Source organism: Sinohyriopsis cumingii, chromosome 1 (genome assembly GCF_028554795.1).
Source record: "Sinohyriopsis cumingii isolate HCF-2022 chromosome 1, ASM2855479v2, whole genome shotgun sequence".
Taxonomy (NCBI): Eukaryota; Metazoa; Mollusca; class Bivalvia; order Unionida; family Unionidae; genus Sinohyriopsis; species Sinohyriopsis cumingii.
In genome coordinates, this window is record NC_142961.1 from 188,259,436 (window position 1) to 188,285,270 (window position 25,835).

Here is a 25,835-nt window from a genome sequence, read left to right on the forward strand (position 1 = left end):
TAGAAAATGCAAATAACACGTATGTAAAAAATGGTAGTCCTTGTTTGATCTAAATTCCATAGTCAATAAACATATTTCACTAAATAAAATGATACGTATTGTTGCCAGTAGCACATTGATGTATAGTTGTTGTTTACATGTTACATGTACCTGTACTTAAATTGGCCTAGATTTTGTTCTGTATGAGACAACTTGTCTTGCTGAAGCTACCAAGTGAATTTTTTTTTAAATTACCAAAATAAAACTTTTCACAAACTTTTTTGTGAGATATTCCACCCTGAGTTGACTTGATAGCCTGATATCTAGTTTCTATAGATAACAAAGGATTTGTTCTATTTTGGGACCTAAGGCTTCTATCAATATACACATTTACTTTTTATCTTGACATCGACATAAACGGGACAGATTTGGTGGTTTATATTCTTAAATAAACATAATCTACATGACCGCTCCAGTGGCCTAGTGGTTAGAGCGTCCGACTCGGATGCGGGAGGTCATGGGTTCGATCCCCGGCCGAGTCATACCAGAGACTTTTAAAAAAATGGTACTAACAGCTGCCTCGCTTGGCATTCAGCATTAAGAGGTTAGTGTTAGGACTGGTCGGCCTGGTGTCAGGATAATGTGACTGGGTGGGACATCATGCTACATGTCTGCAGCATGATGCCCCAGTGCTAGACATCACTATAAACTGCCACACTGCAGACATCGTAGCAATATGACTGAAAAATTGTCAAAGCTACATTAAAAATCAAAATCACATCACATCACATCACATAATCTACATATTCTGTCTGATGTGGTTTCTCCATTTTTTTTCTTTTTCTTATCCTAGCGATGGGTAGCTCGAAAATAAATATAACTTGCCATTTCAAAACAATGGGCTTGTTGAAGATAGTTTTAATGCATGTTGGAGTTTTGATGCATGTTGGAGATTTCAGAGTAGCTAGTGATAATTGTTAATAATATAACTTGGGGATTTCTTTGACAGGTGTGTTTGGAAATAAAAAGGCAGCCACCACTCAATGTACTGAAAATTAAGCCCCCACAATCAATGCTTATCATCTACAAAGAGGTTTCTTACCTGTAGAACAGTAATTTTGCCTAATCCATGGTACAAAATACCCCATGGATGAAAGGTTTGTTTTTGTTGCATAATGCCAATGAATTTACTAATCCATACTGACTCATTGTGAAACCTAATATTGTTAGTAGTGATAATTTTTATGGATCTTTTTTAAGCTGTCTAAAAGCAAGTTCTAGAAAAAAAATGAAGGTTGAGCAATGTCCAAAAGTTACAATTCATTTAAATATTATTTTCCAAAAAAAATCATGGTGTCCAAAAAGGTACAGTAAATATTGTAGGCTATATTCAACATAAATAATCAGTAGAATACTTGTAATGTTCTATTGTAATTCATTTGTGAAAGTGCACCTAAATATTTCCATCACAAAAGGAATTATCTGCCAATTGAAAAATCAAGTCAGCTTAAAGATCTAATTCACCAGGGTCTGTTTTTAGATTCACTATTGCAGGATTCACACTGGTTTTTAAAAAATCATGCCAAAAATCAAAAATGTGCTTTTAGAAAATGTTCACCTTTTAATATACATGCAACCATAACACTGGCTGATTTGACCAAATGGTGCCATAATCTGCCATCAGATATTACTTCCCAACAGAATTTCACCAGATTTTTGTTTTAAATATCCCAGAGTTGATGGCATTAAATTTTGTAAACATGAATGCAATCTGCTTTCAGATATGGATATAGTTACTTAAAACTTCCTAAAAATAACTTGTTTCCAAGCCACACTCGACAGAATTGGATTAAATTGGACTAGTTGAATCCACTGTTAGATGTGGACTAATTGAATCCACTGTTAGATGTGGACTAATTGAATCCTCTGTTATATGTGGACTAATTGAATCCACTGTTAGATGTGGACTAATTGAATCCACTGTTAGATATTGACTAGTCGAATCCAATGTTAGATGTGGACTAATTGAATCCACTGTTAGATATGGACTAATTGAATCCACTGTTAGATGCGGACTAATTGAATCCACTGTTAGATGTGGACTAATTGAATCCACTGTTAGATATGGACTAATTGAATCCACTGTTAGATATGGACTAATTGAATCCACTGTTGGATGTGGACTAATTGAATCCTCTGTTAGATGTGGACTAATTGAATCCACTGTTAGATGTTGACTAGTCGAATCCACTGTTAGATGTGGACTAATTGAATCCACTGTTAGATGTGGACTAATTGAATCCACTGTTAGATGCGGACTAATTGAATCCACTGTTAGATATGGACTAATTGAATCCACTGTTAGATGTGGACTAATTGAATCCACTGTTAGATGTGGACTAATTGAATCCACTGTTAGATGTTGACTAGTCGAATCCACTGTTAGATGTCGACTAATTGAAACCACTGTTAGATATGGACTAATTGAATCCACTGTTAGATGTGGACTAATTGAATCCACTGATAGATGCGGCTTTTAATAATAAAAATTAATTACACTTTAAAGACTTACCAGAAACTAGCAAAATGTTCCAAAAGGCATTCTGGTCATGCTGGCTTTTAAATTTATATAACTTATGCCAACTCATCAAATATAGCTGCCATTATGAAGATGGACAGTATCCTTTAAGCAGTCTCTTTTATAGAAACGACTCAATTACTCGTGAGAAACCTGTACAGAAAGCACTCCTATATGAACAACTTTAAATTTATATAATGATACCAATCTGCCATCATGTGTGTTGTTGTTCATACAAAATAGAAATACATATATGTACAGGGCTATTTTAAAACACCACTTAGCAGATTCGGCTCAAATTTGATAGAATATGTCCTAGCTTGAATGTCTTTCATTTTGATATAAATGATGATGTGTCCTGACAGATGGCTACTGTTTCTAAAAGTAGATAAACATCTCAACAAGATATATCATACTGCTTAAGAGAATTTTACCAATATCCTGACAAAGAGGTCTTTCATTTTTGGATAAATTATTTTTTATGCAAGATCCAATACGACTCTAAAGTACAAAACGAGAGATTCCTTGAAATTTGTTTTCATTACGTATTCAGTTAATAACGATAGAAGAAATTTCAACAGAAAGCATCATACTGATGCAGGTTTGTTGATACAAGAAAGTGGTGAAATTCACCAATGATAAGGACTGCTTAGTCGGTTTGGGGCTATGACTACCAATTTTAACACACCTGTTTATTTTAGAATACAAGATGTACATGTTTCAATGGAATATGTTATTTCAAAAGTAGAATATAGTAGGGATTACATTGAATGATTAATACTTTTAATTAAAGATATAAAAAAATAGCAGTATAACAGGTAACATGATAAGTTGATAATAATTTAATACGTTTTTATATTTATACGTGTTGTCCAGTATTTTACGGCATTTCATATTTTCATTGCTATTACTCACAAATTATTTTAAATGCTTATGAATTTTTGAGTTGATGTACTTCTAAAATTTCTTTACTAACAGCAAAGAAATAAATGACTTTAAACATCATGGGAAATTTGTTAACTTTGTCGGGCTGATTAGATGTTGAGACTCGAAACTGCAATATTTTTCTCATGTGTCCAGCGCCTTAACCACTGAATTGGTCCTTAATAAATCTTTTATGCGGCTTAAAATTTTCTTTGCCGTAACATTATTTCCAGCATAATAATATCTTAACTGTAGTCATCTACCTTCCACAACTCCAATAAAATAATTGGTCAGAGCGTCCGCCTCGGATGAGGAAGGTCGCCGGTTCGAAGCCCGGTCGAGTCATACCAAAGACATATAAAAATGTTACTAGCAGCTCAGCATTAAAACCTTAGTGTTAGGACTCTTCAGCCTGGTGACCGGATAATGTGACTGGGTGGGAGAGGATGCTGTATATCTTGTTGTTGTAGGGTTTAACGCTATTTTTCAGCACACGATATGCTTTACATGGCGGCCAGTATTAGTGGTGGAGGAAGAACCCGGGAAAAAAACACCGACCCACGAGAAGCTACTGGCAAGCTTTCTCACATACCAACATTGGATGAATCCGAGACTCCAACCAACGCAGACAGAGGTGAGATGGCAGTGATCCATAACGGAGTGAGCTTTAGACCACTAGGTCACTCGAGGGCCCGCTACATGTCTGCGGTATGATGCTGTAACAGGATTTAAACCGAATAGGCTCATGGATTGAGTGATTACACAAGAAGACTCTCAAAACCCACCCACTGAATATGATACAAGACTACTATTCCGAACATATTATGTATGAAAATATGAATATAGTTCATACATCCACAATATGTGTAATGAAATAAATATGATTCACAGAATCATATGATATAAATGAATAAACATGAGCACGATTCACAGAATTGTACGATAAAAAAAAGAAGTATGGTTCACACAACCATATGATTCAAAGAAAAATACGTATGGTTCACACAGCCATATGATTCAAAGAAAAATACGCATGGTTCACACAGCCATACTATACCAAGAAAATTAAATATGGTTCACACAACTATACGACGCGGTGAAATAAGATTGGTTCACATAACCATACGACACAATGAAAAATAAGTGGTTATCACAACCATATGATGCAGAGAAAAATACATATGGTTCACACAACTATGCGATACAGAGAAAAATAAGATTGGTTTACACAACCATGTCATACAAAGGAAAATATATAAAATGCAGAGGAAATCCAGATACATGCTAACACTTTGTTTTACGTCTAAATAAAGCCCTTAGCGATAAATTGTACAAGACCAACAATTTAATAGCGTTTTAAATCCGGAAAATGACAAGCAAACAAATATATATATATATATATATATATATATATATATATATATATATATATATATATATATATATATATATATATATATATATATGTATGTATGTATGTATGTATGTATATGATCACATAATTGTATTGTATATAATTTAACAATTAGCCCAAAGGAAATAGAAAACTGAGAGTGTATCGACACTCCTTGACAAGGTCTAAGCGACCGGTATGTCGCATAAGTCAAAATGTACCCTATCAGAGAAAAGTATAGCCCAGTCACAAAACATAAAAAGGAAAGAAAAATATGAACTACCCTAGGCAACTCTGTATGCATCTAATAAAGCAAACTGCTCTAAGGCATTACCAAATTATTTTCTTGTCTTATTCCCTGACAGATACACCAAGGCTAAACACAGTTTTCAAGCATCTGCTTATCGTCGGCAATTACGCTCATGGAATTACCTGATATCAGCTCACGTGTAGTGAATCTTTATTCTGTGATCTTTTATAAAAGGACCTCAGGTATACTTTAATTTCATTTATTTTCACACATTTTATTTTACTTCATATTCATATTGTAAGTTTTTGCTTTATTTTGTGTAAATTTACTTTGTTTGATTTTGGAAACTGTAGGGTTTAATCCCTTTCAAAAACAGTGGGTAGTTGGTTTTTTTCAAGCCCAAAATGTCCGTGTTAGCTCACGCAAAACATGCCAAGATAAGGGAATATTTCCCACAGACTTGAGAAATACCGACAATAGAAGATAGAAGATTACTACTGGCATACAGATCGCCAGGATGCCAGGTCCTGGACCGCACCAACTCCAGCGACACAGAAAGACCAAGGCCAGTCGAACTACTACAATACTTGGTAGCGAAATGAACAAAAACAAGCGATATCAAGGGACTTAAAAACGGTGGTAGATGCCTGTTCTTATTTGCCAAAGGAGATGTATCTCTGTAAAGGAACGATCAATCGATAGAATTCAGATGGAAAACCGTGAAAATCTATGCACCGCCGCCCCTAATCAAAATATAGGAGAGAGAGAGAGAGCAGTGGACGTGCGCTTCACGGAATTACCATTAGAAATACCAATCGTAGAGCTCCAAAACAAAATACAGAGGAAATATGGAGTCATGCCTATAAAAGCCCATATGGCCACTGTCATGTTTATCCCCAACCCAGAGTAGCCCCAGTTTGAAACATGTATAATCAAAGTAATTCTGACAAGCCATTGTTTGATGTTAAACATTGCGGCAGGCTACCACTAATCCATTACGTAAGATTGTCGTGGCTAGAAGTGGAGAGCCGGACCTAGGAGTTGCGAAGCCGCCTGATAGCCAATTATCACCTAGTTGTGGAAACGTTTGTCCAGATCAAAAGAAGTTGCCTGAAGAAGTGGGAGTGTCTTGACTTCTTTTCCCTGCAGACAGACAGACAGGTTGAACTGGCCGCTAAGACGATTGGACAGGGTCACAGCGCCACCCATCAGAATCGAGATGGGGAGAGACCCTGATTTGGGTAGAATGATATCTCCGCGTCTTCCGGCAAGAATTAGTTCGCTAAGAGAAATTATCAAGAGGAGGTTAGCGTAACTCCGAATAGCCATTCGTTATTGGCGGGAAAATCTTAGAACAGGAAATTCTAAGTACAGACAGCTTCAAATAAGGTCAGTGAGCTATTTGTTCGGTTTTGCAGAATGCGACTGCATTTTAATTGAAGGTCGTATGTATACTTTATTATTACTAGAATCGTAGTACGAAGAATTACTTTGTTTTGTTAATATGTTTGCATGAGTTGATATTTGAAAAGAATTATATAGCTTGCTAGCCGTCGTAAGAGTTAATATTGTAATTCGCTATGTGGGTATTTTATTGTAGACTAACATATGTGTTCATGTGATTATAGATTTTGCCATTGTTGAATATTTGTGTAATGTACAGACATGCGTCTGATTGTTGTCAGATTGTAGTACAATGAGATTAAATATATATGTGTATATACTGACGTGACGCAATGTATTGATGTCTGTTTGACAATTCGCTGATACCGTGTTATTACGCCATTGTTTACCCTGCAAGAAGTGTGTGGGAATTTCGATGTGTTCGCATGCGTGACAGAAACCGTGATAGCCTTATCTGATGATTAATTGTTGATCTAGTGTGAGGTGAGATTCGATAAAGCAGATGTTAACGCCTTGTGGTTTTTCACAGGAAGCTTTGAGGGACAGACCAGTTATAGTTTGGTCCCGTAGTCTCAGATAGAGAAGAAAGGAGAGAAGTCAGTAGAAGTTGAAGTCTGGAAGCGAAATTGGAGGAGGAGATAGTAGAGAGGGAAACGGAGTCGAAGGAGGTGTTAGATGAACGGTAAGAAGGAAGGAATTAGCGGGAAAGAAAGAGATGAGTAGATGCAAGGACAAGGGGAAAATCGAACTCACACTGCAAATCACGGGATGAATTAGGCTGTCACTTGGTCGAGGGAAAGACGGGTGATCGAAAGTTATCGTTTTTAAATTATCGAATTTATTAAATTGTTACTGACTGAATTTCATCTTCGTGTTCTCTATAATTTAGCCGCCGGCATTGCTGACTGGGGGCTCAGAGCTGTAAATCTACCTCGTCACCAATTTAACTTTCTAACCTCACGAGCCAGGATGGAACTTTCATCATAATTTAATTAAAATATATTGGAAGAACCCCACCCCAATGCGTGCAAACGTCACAGCCACATACTGGAGATTTCCGTCAGTGTACATTGAAGTCTCATGGGCTTTCTAATTAAAACTTGGTACAAGGGGTGCCAAAACCATAAGCAATGCTACAAATGTGGAAACACCGGCCATCTGGCCGAGGAATGACAGCAACAACCACATCAGCAGGATAAGGGGCCTTCAAACATAGCTCCAAAATCATATGCATCAGTTCCAACAAACATAACGCCCAAGATAATAACAATAGAGACGGAGAGTATGCTAGAAACTGTTCCAGAGCCAGAACAGGAAATGCAGACCACAAATGACGAAACAGAGAAATGAGAGTCAGCTGACCAGACTAGTTCAGCTGAGAAAAATAGGGCGAAATCAGGAGCCAGGAAAGTACAGAAGAAAGAGAGACGAAATTGATGGGGGAAAAACCCCGCTCCCTTCTATGTTACAGAAAAGCGAAACTTCGCAGAAAGTTCAAATAGCTTAGAACAGACACCAGACAATTGCTAGAAATGTGGGAACACGAGTACGATCACCGTTTGAAAACCGATCCCGAGTTCAAACGCATCTTGCAAAGTTACAAGTTTGTCTACCCTCTTTAAGAAACCATCTTGGCTAGCAGTCAAACGTTGGACAAGACCTAGAAAATTATTTAAACCCCATTTAAAGATAATATTCCAGAATTACCAAACGAATTGCAAGCGAAGATCTACAAGGAAGTCTGGAAGGGACGTGCCAGAGTACAATTTCAATTGGTGACTATGGAACATTTGTGTCGAGAAATTTACAAGAAGAAATTGACAAAAGTCAACAAATTCGTCAGATTTTTCTTGATCAAGTCTGCGTTGATCCGATTATTCCGCATTAGACCGTTTACATCAGAAGATTTTAATGCCATTCTCGACCGTTACCCTGAATGGATTGCTCAGGAATTACTCACTGTGTCCATTACCTTCGCTCTAGAAGAAAACTTTAAACAAAATAATTGCAATCAGAAGTAACCCCATCATGGGTATAAATACTGACTGAAGGATGCTTTAAAAAAGAACATTCGTGGTTTGCCTCTACGGTTGAGAGAATACATTTACCGAGAACTGGTAAAAATACAAGTTCAACACAAAGAAAAATTGCATCCATTACGCCACCGATGTTTAAACCGCTGATAAATGAATAATATAACAGGACTGATTCAAATGAAAATGTTCAATCGGTGAGATATTGATCAAACTACTTACGGGCAAAATGAATGGATTCTTTTTGATTTTTTTTACTACGAGGTAGACATACTGTAACGATTTCCAGAAGAAGATTTAAAGGATTACTAAAATCTTTTCCACAACGTAAACTTAGTTCGAGTGGAAACTTCTGAAAGGCATGTGATGTGCATGTTAATGATTGAACTATTTAGATTTGCCACTGGAGTACGATCAGGGTATAAAAACAGGCCACCATGCTACGAACTTTGTCAGTTGTGATCCAAAATATTCCGTGGAATGAAATCAATGAAAGTATTCACACTGTGGAGGATTACCAACACTTATTACGAGAACTAGTGTCCCATGAATTCGGGTCGACGTGTGGTGTGTGTCTTAGTGACTTCCTTTCCAGGATTTTGTTTACCTGCCGATTCCCTGTGGGCTCTTTACGAACAGTACTTACCACCAAATAAGATATGAAGGTCGTCCCTTTAATGTCCACGGAACACTCATTCTGTTAAAAAAAAGCCCCGTGTTTTCATCTCGATACTTCCTGACCTCTACGGGAAAAAGAAGATTCGTCAACTTTTATTTACTGAAGATGTGTACGACGAAGTGTGTGTAGCTTTGTTACTTACACTCTCACTGGACTGATGTACGTGACTGGAAATGTTGGGGTTTTGAGTCGGGAACCAAAGAAGTGGCCAATGATGCCCACGAAGTGTGATTCTAAATTCAGACGTCAAGTGAAAAATTAACATTAAACCTGTATTAGTGACATTGTCAGAAGAAGATGAACCCTACCAACAGTCACCATCTCAACAATAACCACAACAGCAATCCTCTTTTAGACACCCTCTGACTTCTAGTAACCCCTCGGACATCAACAGAACTCTGGAATTATAAACCAAAACAACCGATTTAACGTTACCCAATGACAGTTCCATGAAGGTGTTTCTCAACAATACTTTGTTTTGTTACACGGCCAAATTACCTCCGGCCATCCAATTGGATTACGAAACTCACTGTGAATTGGCTTATTGGCAGCAATGATTTACCATACACAAATCAAAAACATCACTGAAATTCAAATCACCTTTCAGGTCGAAATCCTAAACGTCCAATTGCAATTAGAGATGAATAAAATCGGGTTTTCATGTGACACAAAGCCAGCAAACAATCCATCACTAAGCAGGTATACTGTGAAAATTCTGGCAAGCTATTATTTTAGTGGTCAACATTTGGTGGACACAATTGCTGAAAGGTTTGAGGCAGCATTAGGCAAAGCCCTGAACAGAGCCAAAAAGATGTTTACTTTGAGTACCTTAAATGGCTCGTCGCCTGCTGATGAGATTTCAGGATACCGAAATGTTGTCCATCAGGTTTAATGGCAATTTGTTTGAAATTATGGGTGGACTCCACAGATGGTTGCACCAAATCTGAGCCCGAAGATCAACAACAATATGAATTTGAAAAGAGATTTTGATCTCTGGTAGAACTGAACGAGGTACTCAATTTGATGTTTGGGTGCTCTGTTGTGGTGGAATAAAAAGTGGTGGGACACACCAACGTACCGTTACTATGTGTCATTCCTTTCAAAGTCGATTCTATCACGACCAATGTCCAGGAAGGTGGAAACACCTATCTCGTTCACTGCAAAATTGTACATCCTTGCTACTTACCAGTCAGCAAGTCGTATTTCGGCAGTGTCAGCACTGCTATAAAAGGAGCTATAGGACAATATATGCCATTCTCCAAAGGAAAAAATCAGGGTGAAAGTCTTGCGGCTGTTCCAAGTCGAAACTGGATCTGTTTGCCATGCCGCCCACCATGATGACGATACAAGAATCTCAATGGGTCGAATTTCATGCCGTCTCCTCTTTGACGGTCTCAGTTTCCATCGACTTTACAACCAAGGAACAGCCCGAAGATTATATCGATCTGAATAGCAGTGACTTCTATTTGAAAGTGAATGTGAACGATACGGATGTTAGCGATCTAGATGCCGATGAGACAGTAGCTCCTGTCAACAGTATTATGCATTCCTTGTTCAGCTAGGTGGATTTTTACCTGAATAACAAACTGGTCAGCAGCTGCATGGATACTTACCCTTATCGAGCGTACCTGGAAAATCTATTGACGTACAGAAAAGAAGCCAAAAACGCCCATCTGTATGATTGCATAGAATGCACATCTGACACAGCGAACAAGTTCAATGAGGTAGCAAATAAATATTGCGCTAATGAGGGATTCGACCAATGTCATAAGAAAATTGTTGGAAGCCGAAGTTTAGAACTGATGGATCACTTGCATTTGGACATGTGGTTGCAAGAGAAGTATTTGCTGAATCGCTTGAGACTGAATTTCAGCAGTACTGTTTTCCATTTGATGGCTGGTGCTGCCGATTACAAAACCATGATCGAGGAAGCCAGACTCTACGTGCAACGCGTGTAAGTGTTACCTAAAGTGGGAAACGACATCAGTCACACTTTGAGCAGAATGACCTCCAAGTATCCGATACGACTCGTGGAGGTTAAAACCTTCACCATTGCCACTGGACTCCGATTCAAGATCTAAGATCATCTGCTCCAAGGACAGTTACCCAAGCCATTAATCACTCGTATCGTTAGCAATACAGTTTTCAACGGAGCCCCCGATCAAAATCCTTTCGGGTTTTAGCACTACGACGTATCCAAGATTGAAGTCAGTCGCGATGGCAAGACTTGTGTACCAGACCCTTCGAACCTGACTTTAGTGTCAAGATGAATTATTTGCGGTCGTACTTATCCCTGTACAAAGCCACCGGACAGTTAGGGACCAAAGCTGCCACGGCATTTCGTACGAAGATTATGAAGGAGGCTACGCGTTGTGGAATTTTGATTTCATTCCAGACCAAGGCAGCACCAAAAGATATTTCCACCCTATAAAATCCGGCAAATTCGTGTGGAACTTCAGTTTGCTAAAGTAGTACCTGAGACGGTGAACGTCATCTTGTATGCCGAATTCGATAGTACAGTAGACATCAACAGTTTAAGAGAAGTCATTATAGACTATTAGAAACGTTGGAAGAGTGTAATCCCTCTTTCAATGGTGAAGAATGGATCGAAATGGAAATGAAATGGGAGGATACCGTGAAAACAGAACCCCAAGACAAAGACGAGAGGACATATGATGAGGTACAGATGGCCAGAGCAAGAACAACATTTTGTCTCCTATTTTGCCAAACACCCGGCAGCACAAATTACGGAATTGATCAAGAAAAATTGGTATGGATGTCTAAACCATCATCCCACTCAAATTCAACACGATAAATGTATGATGACAAGTCACGAAGAAAAATTGGAGGAATATCTGGAGGACGCTTGAGGTCTCATCTCGGCAGAATCAGCATTGCATCAGTGGTATAAAGACCTCCGTAATTTTTCCTGTCCTCCACTGATTGCTCTAGAGATCCATCACATCGAAGTTCTCTTGGCTCAGAGTGGGGAGACAAAGCGAGGAAACGGTTACTTATTAGAGATTTTCAAGCAGAAAGTTCGGATTGAATAGATGACTTATCATTACTTGTGAATAAAAAACACGAAAAAACAACAAACAAAATTGGATACCTGGGAACTTTATTACTTTTTGAACAACATTTCGTACACAGCTTCTTGGAATCCTGTTGCATGCGCGCTAAAGATGAACTGCATCATTGCATACCTCAAGACCATCAAGCTTATGTCATCAACGCTGACGAAAATCATCTCCCACTTACCCACTGGGTAGCCATCTACCTTACCCACGATGGTTGTGTGAAGTATTTTGATTTGTATGGATTGCCTCCTTTGGAAGACGTCATCGATTTTATGAGAAGAAATGCCCACACGACACGATTCAATAATGTGAAATTCCCATGGACAGATTCCATTGCATGTGGACAATATTGTGTGTATTTCTTCAACAACGTAGTGTTGTATATTCTTTAGAACATTTAGTGACTTATTTTGATCGTAACTCTTCTAGAAATGATGACAAAGTACATCGATGGTTTTGTGACCATTATGGCTATCTTTTTTCGTTAGCTAGGAGACGTAGGGTACATCAATGGCCCAATGACTTCCATCAGTGGAAGTCTCCATTCTCTTTAGAACATTGTAAACCTTCTCAAAATAATTTATTTGTTTTGTTGTTAATTGTTGGTTGTTGTTCTTTGAATATAATATGTTTAGCGTATTTGAAAAGATGCGCCAGTCGCTTGTTTTCAGTTTATTTTAGATATACATACTCTTTGACTTCTCTTTATCCCTCACAATAAAATCAACTATCATAGTGTTCCGACCCAACAAAAATAGTAGGGATGTTTTCTATCGCGTCCGACTTGAACAATATAAAGCAAAGTATTATCCAGTCTGGTAAAAATTAAAACACCAGAGGCAACTGGAGGGGTAGAAGCAAAGGAGGTTATCCAAATCCAAGGAAAAACTATAGAGAATGTAAAAGAAAATTCTAAAGGCATAAATCAAGAAACAAAGAAAATGACTTCATTAATTTCAGCAGAAACTATCCCCTTTCCAACACTGTCATCAATATCGATTGAAGTAAACCAAATTATGGCTTTGGCACAATAAAACGTACAAGATAAACAGAAATCGCCTCAAGGGCAACAACGCTACCGACGTATATAAACTCAATAACAACAACAACGCTACCGACGTATATAAACTCAATAACAACGAAATCAATCGCAGATGTGGCGACAAAGAATACCATTACATCTACACAAATCAAGTCATCAAAAGAAACCCCTGAAGACACTGGAGCCACCGAGACCTCTGGAACCACGTCCACAAAGGGAAAGGAACAAAAGAAAAAGAAAAACCAATAAACACTGCCTTTTCCCAAGATGCTCCAGATATTCCAGAACAGACCAGGATGAAAAAATCGGAATTTGATTTTTAATGGCGGATCAAATCGTTAAGTTCAATTTTATTGAAGACCTAAGAAGGATGGTGGACAAACACCAAAGGACAAAACCTCAATGGATATTCACTTTGCCACGTGATATGCAACTTCTGCGTTCGGCAAAAAGACTCCACAACCTAGAGGATGAACTCCACCTGACCCCAATGCCCTTACTGGTACTAATATCCAAAGAGTTGATCAAGATACTCAGCATGGATGTACCAAATTCCAATCATCGCCTGAATACGAATACTTGGCCCTCGGAGATATCATTTGCCCGGATATGATCGAGATAGAAATCAGATGGAAATTTGTGCCGCCCGAACACCTGAGGAGCTTACTGTTTCTGGATGAGTATCAACCTCGGTCCTTTTTAGGGCTACCAAATTATTGCCTCTTATTAAGAGATTTCAAATTGGCTTTAAATCTCGACTTGATAATACTATTGAGAATCTGATACGACCCTTTGGCTACCGTTCAAAATTAAAACCATAATTTCTAACTGGACATTCAAATCTTTTTAATGTTCTCTCAGACCAACGTCACTGATTTAAATAAGAGATATTCACACTACATGCTTTAGGAATTAATTTAAAATAGGACAATTCAAAACTAATTTTGAGACTCTAATTACAATTGTGTCTAACACAGAATTGGCAATAGGCAATACCCATTAAATAGCCAACTGGGTTGAATTTGGTAATATAAATTTTGGCATTTCAGATAAGGTCCGGCTAACGTTGGTGTCTCCTTCCGGGTTCCTCTCCTCCCTTCTTACTCGGACATTAAAAGACAACTGTGTGGGCTGATTCCCACTCATCTATATATCAGGTGCCCCGAAGAGCGTGTACACACGGAACTGAGGTAACGTCACAAAAGCAGTCCTACGATACGCCTTATCCTGCAGTATACACACATTTGTCTTCATTATTTATATTGAGTGCGTGTTGGGTCCATTCCCACTCATGACAACTTTTCATACAGGCACATGGGACTTACTGTCTCACGACGTGTCGGCTAAATCAAAAAGCAGTCTGTGAGTGCATTAATGCTTTAGGGGTGTGGCTTCATTCCTTACCTCTCGTAATAATCTATCAGCTCCCCATAGGGGCATTAACCAGTCGTACATGCTCGTATTGATGCAAACGACTTAAATGAAATGAACGAACCAATGAACAGCCTGACCATCCATTGTTTACTCGTCAGCATATGAAGATGCTTTCTAATTTAGCTAACCTAATCGAATCCTACATGCATTTGCATCGTGTCAGTCAAAGCATGAAACCCAAATATGAAGAGATAGAGAATGTCAGGATGCTCTTAGTGGCCGAAGCCTTGATAGAAGAGATCTTCAGAGAGGACATCAAAAAGGAGAAAGAAGAATGGACAGAGAAGTACAGACTTCAGAAGCAGAGAGAGAGAGAGAGAGAGAGAGAGAGAGAGAGAGAGAGAGAGCAGCAGCAGCAACAACAGCATGAACCAGACAGAGGTTTTGTTGACTGCCGTGTAGATAAGAAATAGTTCTCCTTCTCTTTCCGAATAAGAAGATCTTATCCTGTGAGAATGCCTACCGCCAGACATAGATCGCAATCTTAGACGAAAACAAAATTGCCATAACTCCCCGTCCAAAAAAACAACCATTTTCAGGGTTACCCCAATATTCTAGAAAGACATACTAGTCCGATTGGCAAACTTTGTGTATTTGTGTTTGTCTGTACGTTAAAAAATAGAAGTGTCTATAAGCACTTCATTTCTTTGTTTTATGTCAGCTTAAAAAAATAGAAGTGTGTCTATAAGCACTTCGTTTCCCTACCTTGTCAAATAGTATGTGTGCTTTTATTTGTATTTCGTGTAAGCAAAACAGTGAATGTTTCTTTTAGGTCAGCGCGTTCAGTGTAATGGATAGTAAAATGGGTTTTGGTGTCGGGGATGTTTTCATTTACGTCCACCCTAGACACATATGAAGCAAAAGCGTTCGTCAGTCAGGCTACCCATCGTTGATTCGTCAACGACATCAACATGAGCAGACTCACCAAGCTTCTGGAAGTCCAGATGCACCTGGAATATGCCAGGTTCCTTTTAGATGACCTGGCTATGAAGTCAATAGCGGAAATTGCCAGAATAGAATAGGAGGAGGAGAGGAAGAAGGAAATAGGAGAAGGAAATTATCCTGCTTCACCTCATGCTGAGACGTTTGTGTGAGGTGAAGCCTGAGGTGATAACACCTCCACAACCACTAGCAATACCATAACCAGTACAGCGTCCACAGGAGGCAAGAAGGACGAACTGTCCACGAGTGTGGCACAGAAGACAGATGGAACAACAACAACACGTGTTCACTATTCCTCAAACGGAGGAGTGGGATAGTGAAGCAGATTAACGCCCTCTGTGCTCCCAACCACACTCATCGAATGGGACAATGCCTGGAGCAGACGATGCGTATATGGGGCTAGACCTGGGAAATGTCGTCATTAAGAGGTGCATGTGGAGTTCTAAAAATTGCCCATCTCAGGGCTAACCGGATCTCCAGAAAGGAGACACTATTAAAGTTGCCAATTTGTGTGAATGTGGAGTAGTGTGACTTTAAACACTAACTGTTTTACTGAATTGTGTGTATGTGTGTATGTGTGTGTTCGTATGCGTTCGCGTACGTTTGTGTCGATAATAGAGTGTGTGCTTGTAAGCGTACGTTTGTGTGGATAGTAGATTTTGGGTTTGTTTTTCCCCCCTTCCCTTCTGTGTGGATAGTACGTTTGTGTGGATAGTAAATTGTTGGTTCGTATGCATTCGCGTATGCTTGTGTGGATAGTAGATTTTGTTTTTGTTTTTACCCTTTCCTTCTGTGTGAATAGTGGAATGCGAATGCGTTCGAGTACATGTGTGTGGATAGTCGAGTGTGTGTTTATTTTTCCCTTCCATTTTGTGTTGATTGTTGATAATATGTGAAGTGAGTGTAAAAGATGTTTTTCTTCACGTCCGTGCTGTTCACCGTCTTTGTCTCTACCTAGAGTTGCGCGTATTCAGGTCAGACCCATTCCACATTGTTGCCAATGTCCAGTACCGTGACGTCACCCCATCTGTTTCATTACTATTAAACCCAACTTTCCCTTGCATGTATACAGACCCAATATTCCCCATAATAAATTCCCGTTATCCGTAAACGTTCCCGGGGTAATCTGAAAAGTCGTGTCCGTAAACGTTCTCATGGGGGTGGTGTCTCTAATGTATTTTCATTTTGTCCTAAAATAAGCCCCTTCACTACTTCTGTTGTTTGTAGATATTTCTGGTAACAGTATAAATTATTTAGATATTACTTAAAATGAAGATTCATTTTTCAATCCAAATAATAGGGGTATGTTGTATTTTTGTCATTTTTCAGATTTATTGTCTGTTTCAACAGTCTTATTTGCCGCTGTGAAAAGTCGTGCATTTTGTCCATGGAAAGAAATTCCGTAATTTTAAAGTACCTCTTACACAGAGTGATTGGATAATAACTTATTGTTCATGATTTAATATCAAGATTATTATTTCTCAATACAAAAGATCTTTAATAGAATGAAATTACGTTAATTCTCCTCATTAAATTATTTTAAAAAATATTAGAGACACTTTGGAACTAAAGAAAAGGTAAACACTCCCATAACTATAGTGGTGAATATTTGTCATATATTTATTTCTTAACAAATTTCACAGAGTAAAATGATGATTGATGTTAGTGTAGAAATTACAAAGTGAGGTACTGAAATATGTGTGTATGATATTGTGTTTATTAAAACACGTACTGGGTTATTTTCGCAGAAGGTAAGGACAGGTGGTATTCGCGAAATTGATTCCGTTTCGCACTTTATACCGACCCGTTTATAGCGCGCCACAGTAGGAGAAGTTAAGCTTCGACAATCCGTTTGCAACAGGACTGCAAAATTCGTCACGATGCGGATGATGGACATTCAAATACTTTTTCATACAATTTTGTATTTTTGTGCATTTATTTCTGGATTTCTGATTTCCATTCCAATCGGTGTAAATCAAGTAAGTAGTTACAAACAGTATTATCAGTTCATGGACCTCTATATAATAATACTGGAAGATGTTAATATTACGTAAATGTTTGGTACATATATTACAAATAGCAAAGGAAGTGATAAATATTATAAGAGTAACCGTTCAGCTCAGCATCGTGAATCACTCAGTTTTCACATATGCATGTCAAAATTTTTACACAATTTTCCAAGTCTTTTCATACACGGACCATCGTTATCAACGCCATTTTTCCCGCCATCTAGACCAACATTTATTCAATACAGGCTGAAAATGTGTGGTCTGCATACCTGTGAATCCTGGAGTTATGGAAGAGTCCACTTTCAATGCATTATTTTGTTTTCTTAAAATGTGTGGTCTGCATACTTGTGAATCCTGGAGTTATGGAAGAGTCCACTTTCAATACGGAAGTAAGCACATGCCATAGATAAATAAATATCACATGCATTATCTTGTTTTCTTTAAACTCCTTTTTTATTTATTAATATCGGTTTGTGATCTAATTTGCCAAATAAACAAGCCAGGTTTGTTTACCTGTGGCAGACAACAGCTCCGATAACTGTTCAGTCCTTTATCAAATATGAACTCTTCCATAGCTCCAGCATAGCAGGATACTTGTACACAGACTATTCTTTATCACCTAGGGTGAAACGTGTGTGTGTGTGTGTGTGTTAGATTTGCAACATAGCTTTAACAATGTTAGTTGATGTGTGTATGCTTTAAACTTGTACCATTGATTAAATAATTTTAGTCATGTTATGTGTTTGTGTGTATGATTTAGAATTTTAACGTTTTTTTAAGACGTTTAGTCATATCGCTAGGATGTCTGCATTTGGGCAGTTTATAGTGATGTCTAGCACTGGGGGCATCATGCCACAAACATGTAGCGTCATGTCCCACCCAGTCATATTATTCAGACACCTGACCGACCAGTCCTAATACTAACATCTTAATGCGCGCCAAGCGAGGCACCTGCTAGTACCATTTTTTTAAAACTCTGGTATGATTCGGTCGGCATCGAACCCGCAACCTCCAGCATCCGAGACAGACGCTCTAATCACTTAGGCCACTGGATCAGTCCGGTGAAATGATTCATCCCTGCTGCTTATTAATACGATTCACAATGAACAGCCCACGAAACAATACATTATCAATACGATTCACGATGAACACAACCCACGAAACAACACATTATCAATACGATTCACAATGAACAGCTCACGAAACAATTCATTATCAATACGATTCACAATGGACAGCCCACGAAACAACACATTATCAATACGATTCACAATGGACAGCCCACGAAACAATACATTAGCAATACGATTCACGATGAACAGCCCAAGAAACAATACATTATCGATACGATTCACAATGAACAGCTCACGAAACAATTCATTATCAATACGGTTCACAATGAACAGCCCACGAAACAATACATTAGCAATACGATTCACAATGAACAGCCCACGAAACAATACATTATCAATACGATTCACAATGAACAGCTCACGAAACAATTTATTATCGATACGATTCACAATGGACAGCCCACGAAACAACACATTATCGATATGATTCACAATGAACAGCCCACGAAACAACACATTATCGATACGATTCACAATGAACAGCCCACGAAACAATACATTAGCAATACGATTCACAATGAACAGCCCACGAAACAACACATTATCAATACGATTCACAATGAACAGCTCACGAAACAATTCATTATCGATACGATTCACAATGGACAGCCCACGAAACAACACATTATCGATATGATTCACAATGAACAGCCCACGAAACAACACATTATCGATACGATTCACATTGAACAGCCCACGAAACAATACATTATCAATACGATTCACAATGAACAGCCCACGAAACAATACATTAGCAATACGATTCACAATGAACAGCCCACGAAACAATACATTATCAATACGATTCACGATGAACAACCCACGAAACAACACATTATCGATAAGATTCACAATGAAGAGCCCACGAAACAACACATTATCAATACTATTCACAATGAACAGCCCAAGAAAACAATTCATTATCAATACGATTCACAATGGACAGCCCACGAAGCAGCAGAGGGGGCGAATCGGACATTTTGTCCAATCGTTATTTGGCTTAATTATTACTTTCTGCACTCAACGATCTAGTGTCGTTGGCGCCTGGTAAAAAAAAAACGACGACATCTTTGGGGGATCGTCGCGTCGTCATTTGGTTTAATTAACACCTTCTGCGCGTCGATCCCCAGCGTCGTCAGCGTCCGGTAAGCACATCGACGACCGCGTCGATGTCATTGCCCCCTCTGCTGCTATGATCTTACAAACAGAGTGATCACTAACTCCTCCTCTTGCAGATCAATTAGGTTATTTGACTGATCGGTAAGTCTGAAATTAATTCTCGTTAAAAACCGATCATGGCATCGCATATAGACCGGATTAATCGGACTCTCAATGATCAAAAATCCCGGAGGGGCTGTTGGTGAAAACGAATAAAGGATATACCCCTGTTGAGCTTGATTTGATTGCTTGGTATCCACCTGATAACTCCCTTCGATAACATCACACACTAGATTGATCGCTATCACTGATGCGATATTTACGTTGTATGGAGCAATATGCCTACCACCATCTCCGTTATCGTGTCTGAGGATAGTTGATGGGGGGGTGTCCGCGGGTGGATTCTCAGGCCATCCTAGTATGGTTCTTATTGAACTGTTATAAATATCAACCATATACCCCGGTGTGCTTATTTCAATCGTCGACGATAACGTCGGTTCATGAACCGTAATAGCGATTTTTGATTCCTTTCCTGTGATCGATTTTATCCTGCGTTGAAATTCTTTATTGATTTGCTCTATTTGGTATGACCCAGTTGGTATTGTAACCTCCTCCCAGTTTGGGGTCCCATCGGGTTTATTTGTCCGTGCAAAAACCAGCGAGTTATTAGGTTGTTGTCCGTTAAATGCGTCCGCTCGGATATTAGGCCAACTGTGATATACTCGCAATTTTGCCAGCGCTATTTCCTTTACTGGAACCGGTGATGGGAAGTTCACACTGAATTCGGGTTTCGTTGATGTTATCGATATCATACTTGTTTGTACCGGAGTGGTGTTCTCCGCGATCCGCTGAAGTAATTGAGACCCTTCGGGGTTCAGCGACATTATTATTATTCGTTGTTTTTAGTGTCTAATTTCAACAACCAGGTGGTTCCGGCTTCCAGTTGAAAATCCTCGATTTTTGACATCGCGGAGCTATACAACTGGACCATCGTGGAGAATTCAACATCGGATACGAACAAATTATCAATCGATAACGAGATCAACCCGGATAATTTCGAGTATGCGTCGGATACTATTTGATGTTTTACTGTATACTCGTTGAGTTTTTTCTGAAAACACGATGATATCTTCCTAGTGATTGCGTTGGCAACTCCAGCAACTGTTGTCATCGCGGAGATAGCGATTGGAACAGCGATCGGGGTTATCGTGGTCACCGTGGATAAAATAACACCGGCGCCAGCTACTATACCCGATACCGAGTACACGACCGCGTCGATGGCGGTTATTTTTCTGCGGTATTTTTTTATTTTTGCACGGTATTGTTCGGAAAGCGTTTTCAAGTTCGCGGAAAATTCTTTTGCGGTATCGAATCGATATTGATGTGACGTCGGTGATACCTCTGATTCAATTTCCTTGGTGGTCATTTTTATTTTAAAAGAGCTAGTGTTTTTAATTACTTAGATTCGCTGCAAATTCCACATACCATGTAATGTTTGCCCGGGCTAGATTTCCATCAACGGCATAAATTGTAAACTGTTCAGTTGCGTTCTTGTCTATAATTGTTGATATTGTATTGTTAAACCCGGATGAACTCGACGATAATATATTAAACTGCATCATTGAAACCAGTGTCAGTCGATAAATACCCTTAACAGTTGCGGTGATATTTACTGTATTCTGTGTAGGAGTCCAATCGAATGATCCATGCCGAATTGTGTATACTGTGTTGATGATGTTCTCATGAGGGGTTTTTATTTTTTCGAATTGCTCTGCTACTCTCGGTAGTCCGTCTTTAATCGTTTCAACATCAGTTCTGATTATTCCTACTTCCCGCCAATGCGCGTCTACATTATTTATGATCGTTACAACATTAGTTTTGATTGTTTCTATTTCCCGTGTATTCTCGGTCATACTTTTTTTGTTTGCTGCAACATCAAGTTTGATTGTTCCTATTTCATATGTATGAACGTCTATACCTTTTTTGTTCGCTGCAACATCAGTTTTGATTAATCCTATTCCCCGCCAATACGCGTCTATATTTTTTTTATTCGCTTCAATATCAGTTTTGATTGTTCCTATTTCCTGTGTATGCGTGTCCATATTATTTATGATCGTTGTAACATCAGTTTTGATTGTTTCTATTTTCCGTCCATGCGAGTCTACATTATTTATGATCGTTGCAACATTAGCGCCGATTATTTCTATTTCCCGTTCATGCGCGTCTACACTCTTTTTGTTTGTTGCAACATCAGTTTTGATTGTTTTTATTTCCTGTCCATACGCAGTGATATCATTTATAGTTATTGTAATCTCATCCGGCTTGGTATTTTTTTTACCAAAGAATTTATCAAAGTTGTCATCGATCCTGTTAACATTTTTTCGCAACAGGGGTAAATTGGCCGACATCGCCGTAAACTCCAAAATAGCATTTGTTATTGTTTTAAGATTTGGTTCGGCTATCATCGCGGTTCCAAAAAAACTATTGATAATGAATTGCATACCGGCGACAGATACTTGTACCCCCTCGAACTGAATTGCTTGTATGTTAAATTTATTATGCAAATTTTTTAACGAATCCGACATGGTTATATAATTGTTGCCAAGTGTACTTATTCTTCCATCTATCATCGATATATCTTCACCCGGTTTGAGTCGTCCGTCGCTGGTATACAGCGCGATAGCGTTCTCGGCGGCATCACGCTGTCGTATTAAAACGTCATTCAGTGACACATTACCGGATTTCAATTTACCCTGGCGGTCTTGAAATACAACTATTTCGCCCGGGTCAACACTTGTTAGATTCAACGTATCAGCGATTTCATCCTCAATTAGTTTTTTTATGTCGGCGGCGGCCGTTTCCGTGGATTCTTTCAGCGCCGAAACCGGTCGTCCCCAAATATCAATCATTATTATCTAATGTAATTGTCTCTAAATTTCCCACTAGTGTATTCGTTTACAACCACATGAGGTGGTTTCCGCGATGATGAAATCGCCGCGAGTACGTTCAATACTTCACGGCCGCATATCGGCGGGTCGCTTAACTGCTGTGTTGGCAACGTGGAATAAAAAACCCGGGTTGAACACGCCGGGGCTGAACACGCCCGGATATACCGCATGAACTCGTTCGGCGGGGCTAACCCGTATGAATCAAAATAGACGATTGCACGCGGATCAATCGCGTACGCAACCCAATGAGTTCCCGCTCCGGAGGACCCATCGAGGTTAATTATGCCGGTTTCAATATTCCTTGGTGCCGCCGGTAATTGATCCCTCATAAAAACACCTCTGAAGTTTTTTATCGCTAACGCGTTTGCGGCGTCTATTAAATCAAAATTAGACATAGGAGTCATAGACTCAGGAGTCATTGACTCCCGAGTCAATAAACGGTTCCTGGTAGTCTTAGACCCTTTCCCGAGTACCATGAATACGGGGTTCCCGGTAGTCTTAGACCCTTTCCGGCCACGGGTCGTTTTTTTTTGTAACCTTTCCCGGTTGCCTTCTTCAATGCCATCCCCGCCGCGGTACCAACGGCTCCTAACGCCGCCGCCTTAGCCACTGCTGGTGCGGCCGCGGCAATTAATGCCGGAATCGCAGCTAACAGCGGAAATATCCCACCGGTCTTTTCCATGTTTTTAATTGCTGCGGCCGAAAAATCTATTTGAACACCCTTTTTATTCTTCATCGCATCATTGAAATGTTTTATTTGACGCGCCGTCAACGATATCTTATGATTACCACCCGCCATCTGCGACGGCTTCAGCGTTATTGTGGTTCCGCATTGTTTAGCCGACTTTGATCGTAATTTCTTGACTTGACCATCAGTCAACTCTACACTGACGACACTATACGACATTTATTGTAAACGCGTTTTGTGCTTTCAATTACATGTTTTCCACTGGCGCATCAACGATTCTCATTCGTCCACCAACACCTTCTAGCAGCATTGATTTATCGCTGAGAATGACAGCAACCGCTCTATAATTAACACCACCCGGGGCTATACGAGCTCGAAAGTGTATATCAACGACGGATTGTCTCGTTAAATCAAGATGTTCCAACGAAAAGTAATAAATCGGATACAGGTTTTTAAAATCAAGTTGTGATATTTGCAAACCAGTGTCGACGTTTTGATCACGGCTCATATACGACAGCAATCGATGGTATACACGTGCAATATGGTTATCACCGTAATTAAGCTGTATATCCTCGGATGGTTCCTGTTGTCCGTTTATTCTCAGCGAAACATCCCTGACTCCTAATTGATCAAATATCATATGGCTGCGTTCTTGACTACCCAATCGTTCCCTATTCTGCAGCGCTATGAATATATGACGCGGGGCTGAAACACCCTGTTTTGACGCCAAGTGCCATGTAAACGTATCGGCGACGTTATCCTCTTTAGCATCAGTTGTTACCGCTAGCCAACTCAACAACGATTTTCCCCCCTGTTCCATAAATGCTAACAATCGTGCTTCCGTGCTAACTGATGGAGTCAGCACCGGCATCCACAATGCCATTTTAGTTAAAATGACTTTACCGGCAGCGACGCCAGCAGCACGCCATATTGCATTGTTATCATCGCCCCTTCGCGTCAGGGCAATTGTATGCTTAGCCCCATAGATAACTTTTCTGACATTTCTGCAGAATCCAAATATATGATGGAGTGGAATCGCGCATGAAAACTTTCGGCGTTGTCCTTGCAACATTCCTACTCGTGCTGCGAATCCTAGATTATAATTATCGTTAAGACTTTTTATAACAGTGAAATTAGCGCCTGGTTTTGCTCTGCGATCTGGATTGGTTGCTTCATCCTGGTCAATTGTGGCATTTTCTTTTATTAGCACGTTAACGTACTGAAAATGGTCAGCGTTATCGGTGGTGTCCTTTGCGAATATTATAGATGGGCCCGCCGATCTTGTATAATCATCCGAGTATCTCGCCAACCCAATTATCGTCGTTGCAACATCAACCTCGCGTTCTATTGATTCAATTTCTCGCCCGTCAATAAGATATCTGGCGCTCTCAAATAACGCCATGATACCGTTGTTGACGAAACCAACTCGAACACGAGGGTCATCTGCGTATGGTGCATTATCGGCGGCATTTGTCACGAGTTCTCCCTCGATTTCGATAAACGCTTCACACGGCAAAAAATATTTACTGGTATCTTGGACTTGAAGTTCAATTCGCGATCGTAGGTCGGGTTGCGCTGCATAATAAGAATAATATTGATAATCACGGACAGAATCATCCCTGCGCACTGGGGCGTCCATATCAAACGCGGGATCAGCGGTACGCGCAAACATTCTATTATTTATCATGTTGATGTTTTCAATTGCGATTTTTTCGTCGTAAATTCTTTGAATTTAAACCACTCCCCGCTATCGCGTTCATGAGCGCGTTGGTTGCCGCATCGGCTAATGGCGAAGTCGCCAACGACTCTAATTTTTCTTCCACGGCGTTATTTATTACTTTACTGACATTTGCAGGCATCACTGTCGTTGATGGCATCACCGGTGGTTTCTGTTTTTTTCTCCTGGATTTCACCAACGACATTAGTTTGTCTCGCGCGGCAGAAAGCGCCTTTCCGGCAACATCTCCAATAGCACTAATACCCTTATCACGAATAACATCAATAGCCTTCATCCCTAATTGTTTGGCTAACGGCGCTACTTTTGGAGCCATTCTTGTAAATAACCCCGCAATGGTGCTACCGAGACCATCTCCATAGTACGCGCGGTAAATAGGCAATCGCGAGTTTACCACGTAGACGAGTACTGGTTTATCATGGTTGT

The 25,835-nt window shown here is 39.5% G+C and overlaps 1 protein-coding gene across 1 annotated transcript in view; it reads left to right on the forward strand.

The window, feature by feature from the left end:
• The first annotated feature begins 17,571 nt into the window (after positions 1–17,571).
• The window catches only part of LOC149808551 (transmembrane protein 179-like), a 127,222-nt gene continuing 118,958 nt past the window's right edge, over positions 17,572–25,835 (forward strand). The window contains exon 1 of the mRNA XM_089971190.1: positions 17,572–17,717. Within this exon, the coding sequence (XP_089827316.1) occupies positions 17,619–17,717 (99 nt within the window). The 5' untranslated portion in view covers positions 17,572–17,618. The remainder of the gene's footprint in view (positions 17,718–25,835) is intronic.